Source organism: Archocentrus centrarchus, unplaced genomic scaffold (assembly GCF_007364275.1).
Source record: "Archocentrus centrarchus isolate MPI-CPG fArcCen1 unplaced genomic scaffold, fArcCen1 scaffold_36_ctg1, whole genome shotgun sequence".
In the NCBI taxonomy this organism is placed as follows: Eukaryota; Metazoa; Chordata; class Actinopteri; order Cichliformes; family Cichlidae; genus Archocentrus; species Archocentrus centrarchus.
The window spans coordinates 1,980,830-1,994,410 of NW_022060263.1; the positions used below are offsets into that span (position 1 = coordinate 1,980,830).

A 13,581-nucleotide genomic window follows, 5' to 3' on the forward strand; every position below is an offset into this window, starting at 1 on the left:
ACGCAGCCTGCAGTAGCCAGGAATTGAACCACTGACCTTCCAATCAGTAGGTGACCTGCTCTACCTACTGAGCTACAGCCACCCCACCTCATAATCAGGCCTTTTCACGTACAGTAAATGATGTAGGTCTTTTTTTGGCCAAGTATATTTTTTTTAATCAGTAATTCTTCATGATGCCTTCCATCTTGTCCTCAGATACTCCTGGGGCTCCTTACAAGCTTGAGGGTTCAGATATTGCCAAGGACTCATTGACTCTGACCTGGTATGAGCCTGATGAGGATGGAGGAAGCCCCATTACTGGATACTGGGTGGAGAGATATGAACCTGACCATGACAAGTGGATGAGATGCAACAAGCTGCCGGTCAAAGACACAAACTACAGGTGAGCCCAGCTACTCTGCTGTCTGGTTGCAGAACTGGCTTTTACATTAAGCTTCTTTAGTAGATTTCAATGTGCTGGTGTGTTTTCTTCAACAGAGTCAAAGGTCTTCCTACCAGAAAGAAGTACAAGTTTAGAGTCCTTGCTGAGAATCTGGCAGGAACTGGAAAACCCAGCAAGGAGACAGATCCGATCCTCATTAAAGATCCTATTGGTATTCATTTTTCTCAGTCTCTTCTATAATCACCTGACACCCCTTCAGAATAGATAAATATATCATTGTTGTTTCTCCGCCAGATCCTCCATGGCCTCCTGGCAAACCCACAGTGAAGGACGTGGCTAAAACTTCATGCTTCTTAATGTGGACCAAACCAGAGCATGATGGCGGAGCAAAGATTGATGGCTATGTCATTGAGATGCTGAAGAGTGGTACCATGGACTGGATCCGTGTGGCAGACAACATCAGCCTTCTGGAACATTTCCTGAGGGGCCTGATGGAGAAGCAGGAGTACTCGTTCAGGATACGAGCTGTTAACGTGGCTGGAGAGAGCGAACCCAGTGAGCCCAGCGACCCAGTGCTCTGCAAAGAGAGACTCAGTAAGAATAACTGTTCCAGAACAGGCACAGTGCACTGAAGGGAAACACTGGCAGACACAAGAGTCACCATAGATCAGATATATGAAACTTGTGAGCCAATACAACTATTTGTAATGCAACCGTTTATGATAGACACAACATACCACTGCCACTTTAGATGTGTCTGTGTGTCTATATCTGCTGTGTGCGTCTGATCTCGATGCTCTGAGACAGTTTATACAAACATGTGAAGCGAAAAATGAAATGTCCACAACACTTTAGCAAACTGTTACCTGTACACTAAGCTCTAAGCATACTTCTGGGTTATTCCAAATCAAATCAGTCAAATCTGAGAAAGGTTCCCATATGATCCCCTCAGATCAGCCCATTATTTTTCTAACTCTAATAATTATAATAATAAAATTATTTAACTCCAATGAAGATACAAAATCTTACCTTCATACTAATAAAGTTGTAGAATTAATACATAGGGGTGGCTTGAGCTTTTGAAGTTGCCTTACTTTTTCCAGCATGTTTTAACTTCTCAAAATTTCATAGGTCAAAATCATTCATGTTCTCAGGATTTTTTTCTGTGACCAAGGTTGAGCATCAATATAATAGTATATATATATATATATATATATATATATATATACATATATATACATATATATATATAGTGTCAGTATATTGACATATACTGACACCCCTTCAGAATAGATAAATATATCAATGTTGTTTCTCCGCCAGATCCTCCATGGCCTCCTGGCAAACCCACAGTGAAGGACTTTAACGTGTTAATTTCGATTAATTAATTACGGGGAAATTAACGCGTTAAAAATTTTAACGCATTTTAATCGCACTTTGCACCGTGGAACGTTTCTCAGTGCGCGAGTTCCCGGCGTACAGATTATATCGACGCACAATGTCCAAATTAGGGGCCGCATCCTGCGAAGGACCCGCCCACGTCTTTCGCAGCCCACGAACACCACAAAGGCCGGAAGTGAGCGGCTAGCCTTCATATCAGCTGCCGTCACCTCTGCGTAGCTCATGTCGCCTAGCAACCGTGAGTGCGAAGCACAGCTGTGTAAAAGCAGAAGAACGAACTTTTTCTCCTTTTTGTGGTTTAATTTTAAGTCTTTAATTCAAAATAAGCTGTTAAAACAAGCATAACAACATCAAGGAATACAGCTGAGAGAATGATTAATTTCCAACTATATTAAGTGAGACATTAATGTTGAATAAAACTATCCAGTTATGATGCTGAACTTTAATTTCAGGAGTTTATCACAGGAGCACTTCCACCCTTTGTTGGTCTGTGTAGTAGACTGGTGGGAAAATAAACAACATTTTGAAGTTTAAGCTTATGTATATTGATTCATTCATCAACTAAACTTAAATTAATATTTCTCATGTCAAATATTGAAATGCGATTAAAATGCGATTAATTAATTACAAAGTTTGTAATTAATTCGATTAATTTTTTTAATCGAGTCCCACCCCTAATATATATATATATATATATATATATATATATATATATATATATATATAATAGTATTATAATAGTAATATCATAGTTTCAGTAACAGAACTGCTCCAGTTAAATATCTGTGCTATAAATTAACAAACAAGTATTGGTGTCCTTGATGTTTTATCTCTTCTCTGATACTTTCATTAAGAATACTTGAGAAAGTGCTTTTTGGGCTATAAATAATAACTATAGAAGCACAATATTGCTACGTGGGATAGTTATAGCATCTAAAAGGTGCCCTTTGACCTACATGTTGATGCCAGGCTCACCTTCTAGCCATGACTCTTAATGGATCAAAAGATTTTTGAATGTGATCATTTTTAACACTGAAAATGTTATATTCTATTTACTTAGGGAATTAAAACCATGATGATACTGAGTGAGTGACCACTATATATGTGCAAATGTGTTGTTTACTAATTTAATTATGACCACTCAGTGCCATAAAGTCAGTATAGATGGCTCTAGAGTCAACAAGTGACTAAATTGTAATTGTACAAGATACCTGTACAACTGGTTTTTCACAAAGCATATATGCCACAGGTTAATGTACTACAAAAACAATCATGGGAAAAAATGCTCAGTTCTGTATTTCAGTCAGTGATTTGGGGTTGACTGAACATGGTGATATGATCCTTGAAGTTTAGCCAAAATGCACTTTTTGAAGTTTGTTCCAGTGAATTCTCACAACAAAGAAGAAGAAGAAAGAGCTTTATTTGTCACATACATTTACATGCAGTGAAATTCATTCTCTGCATTTAACCCATCACACACATGGAGTATGTAGTACACACAGCACAGCATGGAGCAGAGGGCAGCCAAAGGGCGCCCGGGGAGCAACCTGGGGGGGTGGGCTTGCTCAGGGACCCACAGTGATGCCAGCCCGAGGATTTGAACCAGGGTCCTCTCAGTGATGAACCCTCTTCTTCTCCCCTAGGCCACCACTCCAGGGGATCAAACATCCAGCGTACCAGTGCTTGTTCCTGTTTTTCTGTCTTAGATTTTAGTTGGTGTAGTATATCCCATGATAAAGTTCACAGTTAGTCACAGAAAAGAAATCATCCTAAAAGAATAAGAGTTTGATTGTGACACTTAGATTGGGTCTAAAGTTGATTTAACAGAGCTTAACTGTGTTTTTCAGATAAAATATGGTTTTAAAAAACATGTTAAAATGTTAGTGAAAAAGACCATTGATACATTTTACATGTTTTACAACAGAGAAGTTTCAAAGAGAGCAGAGACAAAACACACAGACAGAGACATTAGTCCCTCACAATCAGTTTTCACCTTAAAGTCTAAACTTGGACACTTTAAAGTGTTGGCTTAATATGTGTGCTGGTTTATATTTCCATTTCTAGAATATTTCAGGCTCAATAAAATGAAGACATCTGACCCAAAAACAAAAGTGCAGTGATCAAACACGGTACATACATCAAACAGCACATCTCCACAGCTGGTGCTCTGAGACTGGCCAGGTTACACTTACAGATTACGTGCATGTTAGTAAAGATACGCCATTATAAACCTGACACTCGTTTCCCTCTCTCCAGACCCTCCCTCAGCTCCACGCTGGTTAGAGGTTGTGAGCATCAGCAGGAACAGCGCTGAGCTGAAATGGGCAGCTCCTGAGCGCGATGGAGGCTCAATCATCACCAACTACATTGTGGAGAAACGTGATGTGAGGCGTAAAGGTTGGCAGACTGTGGACACCACAGTCAAAGAGCTGAAGAGCAGCGTGGCACCACTCAATGACGGATCACTTTATGTGTTCCGTGTTGCTGCTGAGAATGCTGTGGGTGTTGGACCATTCTGTGAGCTGGAGGACTCCGTGCTGGCCAAAGACACTTTCAGTAAGTTAGAGAGGATGTGCAGTCATGAGTGCACAAATGATTTCAATCAGGGCAATGAAAGATCCTCACTTCTGATCTGTTGATGTATGGCAAAAATATTTCCTAATTTTCAGCTACTCCTGGCCCACCATATGCCCTCAATGTCAGTGCTGTGACCAAAAGATACGTGGACCTGGAGTGGGAGGCACCCAAAAATGATGGTGGCAGACCTATCCTCAGGTTGTATTTTAACGATTGTAGCAACGTTCAGTAAGAAGTAACAACAAAATATTTTTTGTCTTTTAGCTGTTTTCCTTGTACTGAGATGATGTGGGCATTACCTGCCCTGGTTCCTCCTCGTTAACTCTAATTCTATCTTGTATCCTACATATGAGAGGGCAGAAATGAAGTCCCACGCAACGTAACATTTAAGAAAATTATTCCCTTACATTTCTGAGGCAGGATTTTGCTTCTGCCTAACTAGTTTTCACTTTTTGATACTCCATATTTTAAAATTCATATTAGACCACCAGGTAAATGGCACCTGTGGCGGAAGCAGGAGATTTATTTCCTCAACTTAGTGTGTATGAAGGTATACTTACATTGTGTTTACTTCTCCATTTAGGTATTGCATTGAGAAAAAGGAGAAGCTTGGAACTCGCTGGGTGAAATCCGGGATGACTTCCGGTCCAGATTGTAAGTACAGGGTAACAGACGTCATCGAGGGAACAGAAGTTCAGTTCCAGGTCCGAGCTGAGAATGAGGCTGGGAGCGGACACCCGAGTGAACCCACTGAGATTCTTACCATAGAAGATCCAACAGGTCAGTCTTGTCAACAAATAAATAAATAAGGTTAATTTAAAATAGTTTTACAACTGTGAAAATCATTTAAAGTATGGAAAATGTAAAACTATTCTGTCCCCTCCAGGCATCCCGTCACCTCCCATCGAATTGCATGTGACTGGAGCCAGCCGAGACTTCCTGTCAGTTGCCTGGAAACCTCCGCAGAGGGACGGCGGTTCCCCCATAAGCGGATATCACATTGAGATGTGCGAGGCTGGAACAGAGAAATGGATGAGGGTCAACTCCCGTCCATTAAAGGATCTCAAGTACCGTGTAGAGGAGGGTGTGGTCCCTGAGAAGGAGTACATTCTGAGAGTAAGGGCCGTTAATGCTGTCGGAGAGAGTGAGCCATCTGACATCTCCGAAAATGTCTTTGCCAAAGACTCTGACTGTAAGCATCTCTGTCTTTGCTTCTAAAAATCACCAGTGACCCTCATTTGTGGCTGAGTAAGAGTTTGTTTTTCCTTGTTTTCAGGTAACCCAACCCTCGAGTTCCAGACTCTGGATCTGGTTGTTGTGGAAACAGAAAAGCTGCACATCCCCGTTCCCTACAGAGCGGTGCCCTCACCTAAAATAACCTGGCACAAAGATGGAAAAGAGCTGAAAATGGATGAACGCGTTGGCCTCAGGTCTCTGTTCTCTGATTATTCTTTCAACTGGAACTTTCTTCATGATGAGAATGTGTTCTATGAAAGCTTAAGATCTCCCACTAACAATACACACATTGTATTGATAAAAATTCAGAATGTTACTTTTGCACAGGGCTGTTTTTATAGTGAATAATAACCTGAGTGAGAGAAAATGTATTTAATATCACATATTAATCATTGGACACACAGTATAAAGAGATTTAGCTTCTGAGACTTTTTGTCTTTTTTTGTTGGGGAGTAATAACACGACCTTCATTACATTGTCTGTGTCTTCATGTTTGTTGGTTGGTGTTCAACAGGAAGGAGTACACTTCCTGTCACCTGGAGATTGACAGCAGCGTCCATGCTGATGCTGGAGTGTACAAAGTGACGCTAGAGAACAATTTGGGAAGCACCAGTGCCACCATCAATGTCAAAGTCATTGGTATTCAAACACATCACTCCAGAGGCACTAACAGGTACTGGACCTGAGCAGCGGATCTTTTTTTTTACATGTCTCTCTGGTTACAGGGCTTCCTGGTCCCTGCAAGGAGATCGTGGCCTCTGACATCACAAAGAGCTCATGTAAAGTTTCCTGGGATCCTCCAGATTATGATGGTGGCAGCCCAATTCTTCACTATGTGTTGCAGGTGTGAGATAGAAGCATGTTTTCATTGATCACACCAGAGACTCTGAAAGTGAAAATCAAACCTTCCTGTTTTTTTCTTTGTTACTTTTTTTGGTGCTACACAGCGGCGCGAGGCCGGCAGGAGGACGTACGTCAACATGATGTCAGGAGAGAACAAGTTGAGCTGGATGGTCAAAGACCTCATCCCCAATGGAGAGTACTACTTCAGAGTCCAGGCCATTAACAAGATTGGAGGAGGAGAGTTCATCGAGCTCCGCAGCCCAGTCATTGCTGAGGACCAGAAACGTAAGAAAAAAACCTAAAAGATCGGTTTACTGAGCCCTACTCATCCTGGAAAATGCTGACTTTTCTCTTCAAGAGGAGAAATTAACTTTGGTGCTGTCATATAGGAGTTCCTCTTCATAGTCTTATCGTCACCAAAGTGATCACTTTGGATGGGAGGTGGGATTAGCTACAGTGTGATTAGCATCATTTAACTGCTCTGAGGCATAATTGGCAGACTGTGCCATAGTTATGCTATCATTTGACTTTTAGTTTCATTAAAGCCTGATTGAAAGACTTGAGATTTTAAGGTTGAAGGCCTCTAATTAAGCAACTTGCATTATTTAGATAATCACATATTTTGAATATTCCAGTTTGAAAATGTCTTTTCTACATTGATTTTTTTCAGTTTTTTAAAATATAAAAATGTTCTATATTACCAAATGTGAAGTGTTTTTAGTATGCTAAATTATAGAAACATTTTAGCTAAATATGCCCAACAGAATATTTTGTTCATATGAAAATGAATATTTAGTTTTTTTGAAAGTTTTAAAACTTTGACAGTTTGCCCCAAAGAAAAATTCAACTAAACTCCAAGTCTTGTTCCAGATGTTCCCGACCCACCAGTGGATGTGGAGACCCACAACCCCACATCTAGTACTGTTACTCTAACCTGGAAACCTCCCATGTATGATGGTGGCTCCAGAATCATGGGTTACATCCTAGAGAAGCAGCAGAAAGGAGAGGACAAGTGGGAGAGGTGCAATGACTTCCTGGTGCCTGTCCTATCATACACCGTCAGAGGACTGACGGAGGGAAAGAACTACACCTTTAGAGTCAAAGCTGAAAATGCTGCTGGGATCAGCGAGCCATCACGCAACACACCATTCATCAAGGCCTCAGACACCATTGGTAAGCAAGGTCTCAGTTTCTCACTCCCTCTCTCTCTTTCTCTGTGTATACATTTCTGTTAATCTGATTTGACTTCTCTCTTAGATCCTCCAAAGGTTTTCCTGAGTGGCAGTTTGCAGTCCGGTCTCAGCGTGAAGCGAGGCTATGAGATCTGCCTGGATGCCAACATTTCAGGGTCTCCATACCCTCAGATCACCTGGTACTGGAACAACCAAACAATTCAACCTGAGCCACTCCGGAAGAGACCTGAAAGGCCTCTGAGGAAGAAAGTGGAAAAGAAAGAAGAGGAGAAGAAGGAGGAAGAGAAGAAGGAAGAGGAGAAGGCTGAGAAGAAAGAGGAGACGGAGGGAGAGGTGAAGGAAGCTGAGGAAAAGAAAGAAAGCGAGGTGAAAAAGGAGGAGGACACTGTAGAAGCAGAGGTAGCCGAGCCAGACTACCCGACCATAAATGAGCGCCTGACCATTGATAACAGCCACAGGGGTCTGTCCTCTGTTATCATCAGGGACTCAGTCCGCCCCGATCATGGCGTCTACATGGTGAAGGTGGAAAATGACCACGGCATTGCCTCGGCGGTCTGCGAGGTCAATGTGCTCGGTGCGAGTTCCTTTCTGTTTTCTATAACCAAAATTCGCAAATAAAGAGAATGCAAAGCTTCACACCTGAAGCTAATCATCTGCTTTAAGGTACAGAGGCATTAAAATCTGATCATTTCTTCTGTCTGCAGATACTCCTGGGCCTCCAGTGAACTTTAGATTCGAGGAGGTGAGGAAGAACTCTGTGATCTGCAAGTGGGATCCCCCTCTGGATGATGGTGGCAGCGAGATTCTCAACTACATCCTGGAGCAGAAGGACAACTCGAAGCTGGAGATCGGTTGGAGCAGTGTTACCACCACACTGAAAGGATGCCGTTACTTTGTGCCCAAACTCATTGAGAAGAAGGAGTACCTCTTTAGAGCCGTGGCTGAGAACAAGCATGGTCCTGGCCCGCCCTGTGTCTCTAAACCAGTCATTGCCAAGAATCCTTTCGGTATGGGCGCAGTTATGATTACACTGATCTGTGCTGTAAGCTAGGTTGCTTTTTTAGGTTGGTTTACTTGCTTTTCAAGTACAAAAATTGTACTTGCTAATGAAAGTACTGCTGATGTTAAAGATATGTCATTATGTAGGTTAATTAAAAGGTAGCTGTACTATTAGTGAAATTAAAGCTACAGATACAGCCACTTAAAATGTCCAGCTGGTCCTTGACAGCGCCATGGTCAGTCTTCAGCTGCTCACTGATCGTAATGATATCCCCCACTTGTGATGTGAACAATGCAACCGCAAGTGGTAACACCCCTAAGCAGCATTTTGGAAAACTGGTGGTAATGTCTTATATATCCAGTAGGAGGAGCAGTGATAACTCTATAAAACACTGATATAGTTATTTGCTTACAGTAAATAAAGTAGGTTCAGGTTCTGTACACCCAGTGGCAGATCTAGGATTTTGCTGAGTAAGGGCCCATCAAGGGCCCAGCGTATTCATAGAGGGGCCAAGTATTTGTGGTAGATGTGGTGATTTACGACCCAATAAAAATTAAAGCCATTACGTTAAAGTTATGGTAAATCTTATCACTATGAGGTGTAAGAATTCAGTGAACTTATGTGCCATTTCACTAAATAGCAATATCAGACATTTCATACGTCACAGCATTAACTGTTGTTGCTCTCCCTAAATGATTTCTGACCTGAAGAAAAGGGGCTGGAGGTGCCCTGTTCCTGACCAGCCTCTGGTCTGCTGTGTCCTGCTGCTCTCTTCCTCCTCTCACCCTGCTCATGTTCAGCTGGCAGACTCACTCTTTTGCTCAAAAACTGCTGAATTCCTGCCTGAGACTGACCCTTTCTTTTCACATTCTTCTCTATCACTGCCAAACATTATAGTTAATGTTAACACAAAAATGAAAATTATATGTACAAGTACATAATTACAAGTACATGAATTAGTGAAATGCTAACATTCATGTCCAAACAGCTACTGGTGTTTCGGCATGGAATTGCACCCACCTATAATTTGATCCTTGCTCTGGACAAAGGACAGATGAGTGACAGGACAGGGGTACTTCAGGGGGCCAATCAGATTTTAGATGGGGCCAATGCCCCTGTGGCCCCGCCCCTAGAACCGCGCCTGGGCACACCGAACAAGCAAAACAGAAGACGGTGATGCTTGCACTCCATGGTTATTGCTGATTAATAAACATGAAAGCATAAAACGCTAATTACCTGCACTGCTAATGTTTTTGAGCAAAAAGTTGTGTATAATGAGTATTGCTGGGTCCTATCTGAAAGGTGCATTTTAGATGTGACATGACAAAGAGCAGTAGTACTGTATGTGCATGTGTATTCTGCTTTAAAGAAACATTCCAGAAATATATCACATTGTCATGCTTATTTACTTTCGGCATTACTTGATACACTAAGTTGTATGTCGCTAATCTTCGTATATCACCTCTTTGATTCATTTGAATTCTCTGCTCCACTGTGAAAGTGACCAAATGCAACAACAGATGCATGTTCCACAAAAAAGGATCCAACCAAATACTGCATCCATCCATCCATGCATCCATCTATCCATGGTAAATGGACTAGCTCTTATATAGCGCTTTTCTACTCAGTCTGAGCATTCAAAGCGCTTATACAACAAGTTTTTTTACATTTACCCATGCACACCCATTCATACAAGCACTTCCATATTAACTAAGCTAAGTGCTTTCATTATTTAACATTCACACACATTCACACTCCGACGGTTGCGTCGGAGAGCAAATTGGGTTAAGTATCTTGCCCAAGGATACATTGGCATGTAGCCTGGAGTAGCCTTCCGATCAGTAGGTGACCTGCTCTACCTACTAAGCTACAGCCACCCCGTGTCCATGGATCCATCCATCCGTCCATCCATGCATCCATCCATCCATGCATGCATCCTCTTCCACTTATCCTGATCAGGTTCGCTCAGGGGGGCTGGATTCTATCCCAGCTGACATCGGGCAAGAGGCAGGGTACACCTTGTACAGGTGGCCACTCTGTCACAGACAATCATTCACACTCACATTCACACCTGTGGGCAATTTAGAGTGACTAATTAACCTAACCCCAGTAACTGCATGTCTTTGGACTGTGGGAGGAAACCGGAGTACCCGGAGGTATTTATTTATTTATATGTTATAAAACTGCATTTACAGACATGCCGGAGAGATTTAACAGAGCATTAGCATTCAACCTGCTCTTCACACTTAATGCCAATGGAAACAGCTCTCCCAGCCACCACAAACTATGATTCTCCCACCACAAATATCCCTCTATAATATTTTTTAGTCACTGTGTGTGTGTGTGTGTGTGTGTGTGTGTGTGTGTGTGTGTGTGTGTGTGTGTGTGTGTGTGTGTGTGTGTGTGTGTGTGTGTGTGCTATACCTTCAACTAGAATCCAGACTCTCATTGAAAGCTACAGGAAGCGTTTAGAGGCTGTTATTTCTGCAAAATGAGGATTTACTAAATATTGATGTCTTTTTGTGTTGGGGTGCTCAAACTTATGCACCTTCCTAATTTTGTTTAAATAATTATTGCACACTTTCTGTAAATCCTATAAACTTCATTTCACTTCTCAAATATCACTGTGTTCGTCTGCTACATGATAGATTTAACTGAAACTGCTGATCTGAACAACCAATGATTTATAAAGGAAAATCATGGAAATTATCAGGGGTGCCCAAACTTGCATACCACTGTAAGTGGCTATATCTGTGTACAAACAATAGTAATAGCATTTTTTTAAACATCCAGTTAAATATGAAGCCACTGCCAATTAGGTACTACTTCTTCTATTCCACTTCTCTGTCCTCAGAACCACCCGAGGCCCCTGATAAACCACAAAGTGACGACTTGACAGCCAACAGCATGCTGGTCACATGGAATGAACCAAATGACAATGGGAGCCCCATCTTGGGATACTGGGTAGAGCGCCGTGAGATCAACAGCTCACACTGGGCACGTGTTAATAGGTGAGAAACCCCTACAATGAAACCTGTTTTTTTTTTATTTGCAGCAAGACTCCTAACAAGTGTGTATTGGCTTGTGAGTGTGTAATAACAAAGCATTTATGGTACTTGTGGTCTTCAGGAACCTCACCCCTGTCACTGAGCTGGGTGTCGAAGGTCTGATTGAGGGGCTGACTTACATCTTTAGGGTGGCTGCGGAAAACCAGGCTGGCACTGGAAAGTTCAGCATTCCCTCTGAACCCAGGACTGCCCGGGCACCCATCTGTACGTAAACAGTGCTAAATCCTATGTTCAGTAGAGCTGTGTTCTGGTATCTATTAAAGTCCGTGAAAGTAAATGGTTGGTTCTTAGTTACATCCATGTATAACACTCCTTCAGTAATTGAAGAATCGGCAACTGGCAATTCTGAGAAACTTGAAGCATGAAGATATACAATGCCATGCCCTTTCTTACTTTTTTGCATATTTGTTTATCTGTTTCAGATGATCAAACAAATTTTAATATTAGATAAAGTTAACATGAGTAAATCCAAACATATTCAAATGATGATTTCATTCATTACGGGCATTTTTTTTTTTTTTGGAAGCTGAGTTCAGTTTCACTAGCCCCGCCCAGGCCTGATTAATGCTAGACCTGTTGAATCAATAAATCACTTAAAGACAACCTGAAGTAGGTTAACCCTTTAACAATCCTGGATTTTTTTGGGCAAATTCTTTTGTCAGTGACAACTATCAGTCTGGAAATGGTTAGAAGGCCATTTCAGGCCTTGAGAATCCAGTGAACAACAGTTCAATTATCCACCAATGGAGAAAAAGTGATAAGCCTTACCAGGAGTGGCCAGCCTACCAAAATTACTCCAAGAGCGTATCAACCAATCATCCAGGAGGTCACATCTAAAGAACTGCAGGCCTCACTTGCTTCAGTTAAGGTCGGTGTTCATGAGACTGAGCAAAAATGGCATCAATGAGAGAGTCCCAAGGTGAAAACCACTGCTGAGCAAAACCCCCGCAAAGGCTTATCCCACATTTGTCAAAAAATATCTTGATGACTTTTTTGAAAACATTCTTTAGACTGACAAGGCAAAAGTTCAGCCTTCTGGAACGTTTGAGTCCCATTCCATCTGGCATAATATACGAGTATTCCATAAAAAGAACATCATCCGAAGAGCCAAACACGATTGTGGTAATGTGCTGGTCTCGGGCTGCATTGCTACTTCAGGACCTGGATGTCTTGCTGTACTGTAATTGATGGAACCATGAATTCTGCTGTCTACAATAAAATTTTGAAGGAGAATGTCCAGCCATCACTTCGTGCTCTGAAACTCAAGCACACTCAGGTTATGCAGCAGGACAATGATCCAAAACACACAGCAATTTCACCTCTGGATAGTTCATGCTCGGAAACCATCCAATGTGGCTGAATTAAAACAATTCTGCAAAGAAGAGTGAGCCAACATTCGTCCACACTGACATTGCCGGTTATCACAAACGCTTGATTGTAGTTCTTGATGCCAAAGGGAGCACAACCAGTTTAAGGTTATTGTTTTTTTCACAAAAGGTCAGGTAGGTTTGGATAACTTTTTCCTTAACAAATGAAATCGTCATTTAGAAACTGCATTTTGTATTTACTTGGGTTGTCTTTGTCCAATATTACAGTTTGATGATCTGAAACATTTAAGTGTGAAAAACATGCAAAACCCAAGAAATCAGAAATCAGGCAAATATTTTTTCATGCTCCTATAAGAGGACAGGAGAGGTGGCAAAACTACACACTTTCAGCACTTAGAAGAAGTACAGTTACTTGTGTTAAAAATACTCTGGTACAAGCTGAAGTACTGATTTAACTTTTTTATGCAAGTAAAAGTAAAAGACTCAGAAATGTATTCAAAGTATCTTACTATAATGGTTGTAGCATATGTATGTGTGTGTATGTGTCGAAATA

At 41.5% G+C, this 13,581-nt stretch overlaps 1 protein-coding gene across 1 annotated transcript in view; it reads left to right on the forward strand.

The window, feature by feature from the left end:
* The window catches only part of ttn.2 (titin, tandem duplicate 2), a 266,459-nt gene that overhangs the window by 151,951 nt on the left and 100,927 nt on the right, over positions 1-13,581 (forward strand). The window contains exons 132-147 of the mRNA XM_030724391.1: positions 196-382; positions 478-593; positions 677-976; positions 4,040-4,339; positions 4,453-4,558; positions 4,944-5,140; positions 5,247-5,552; positions 5,637-5,790; positions 6,111-6,235; positions 6,322-6,440; positions 6,544-6,724; positions 7,310-7,612; positions 7,697-8,206; positions 8,337-8,639; positions 11,487-11,643; positions 11,762-11,904. Of these exons, the coding sequence (XP_030580251.1) occupies positions 196-382; positions 478-593; positions 677-976; positions 4,040-4,339; positions 4,453-4,558; positions 4,944-5,140; positions 5,247-5,552; positions 5,637-5,790; positions 6,111-6,235; positions 6,322-6,440; positions 6,544-6,724; positions 7,310-7,612; positions 7,697-8,206; positions 8,337-8,639; positions 11,487-11,643; positions 11,762-11,904 (3,507 nt within the window). The remainder of the gene's footprint in view (positions 1-195; positions 383-477; positions 594-676; positions 977-4,039; positions 4,340-4,452; positions 4,559-4,943; positions 5,141-5,246; positions 5,553-5,636; positions 5,791-6,110; positions 6,236-6,321; positions 6,441-6,543; positions 6,725-7,309; positions 7,613-7,696; positions 8,207-8,336; positions 8,640-11,486; positions 11,644-11,761; positions 11,905-13,581) is intronic.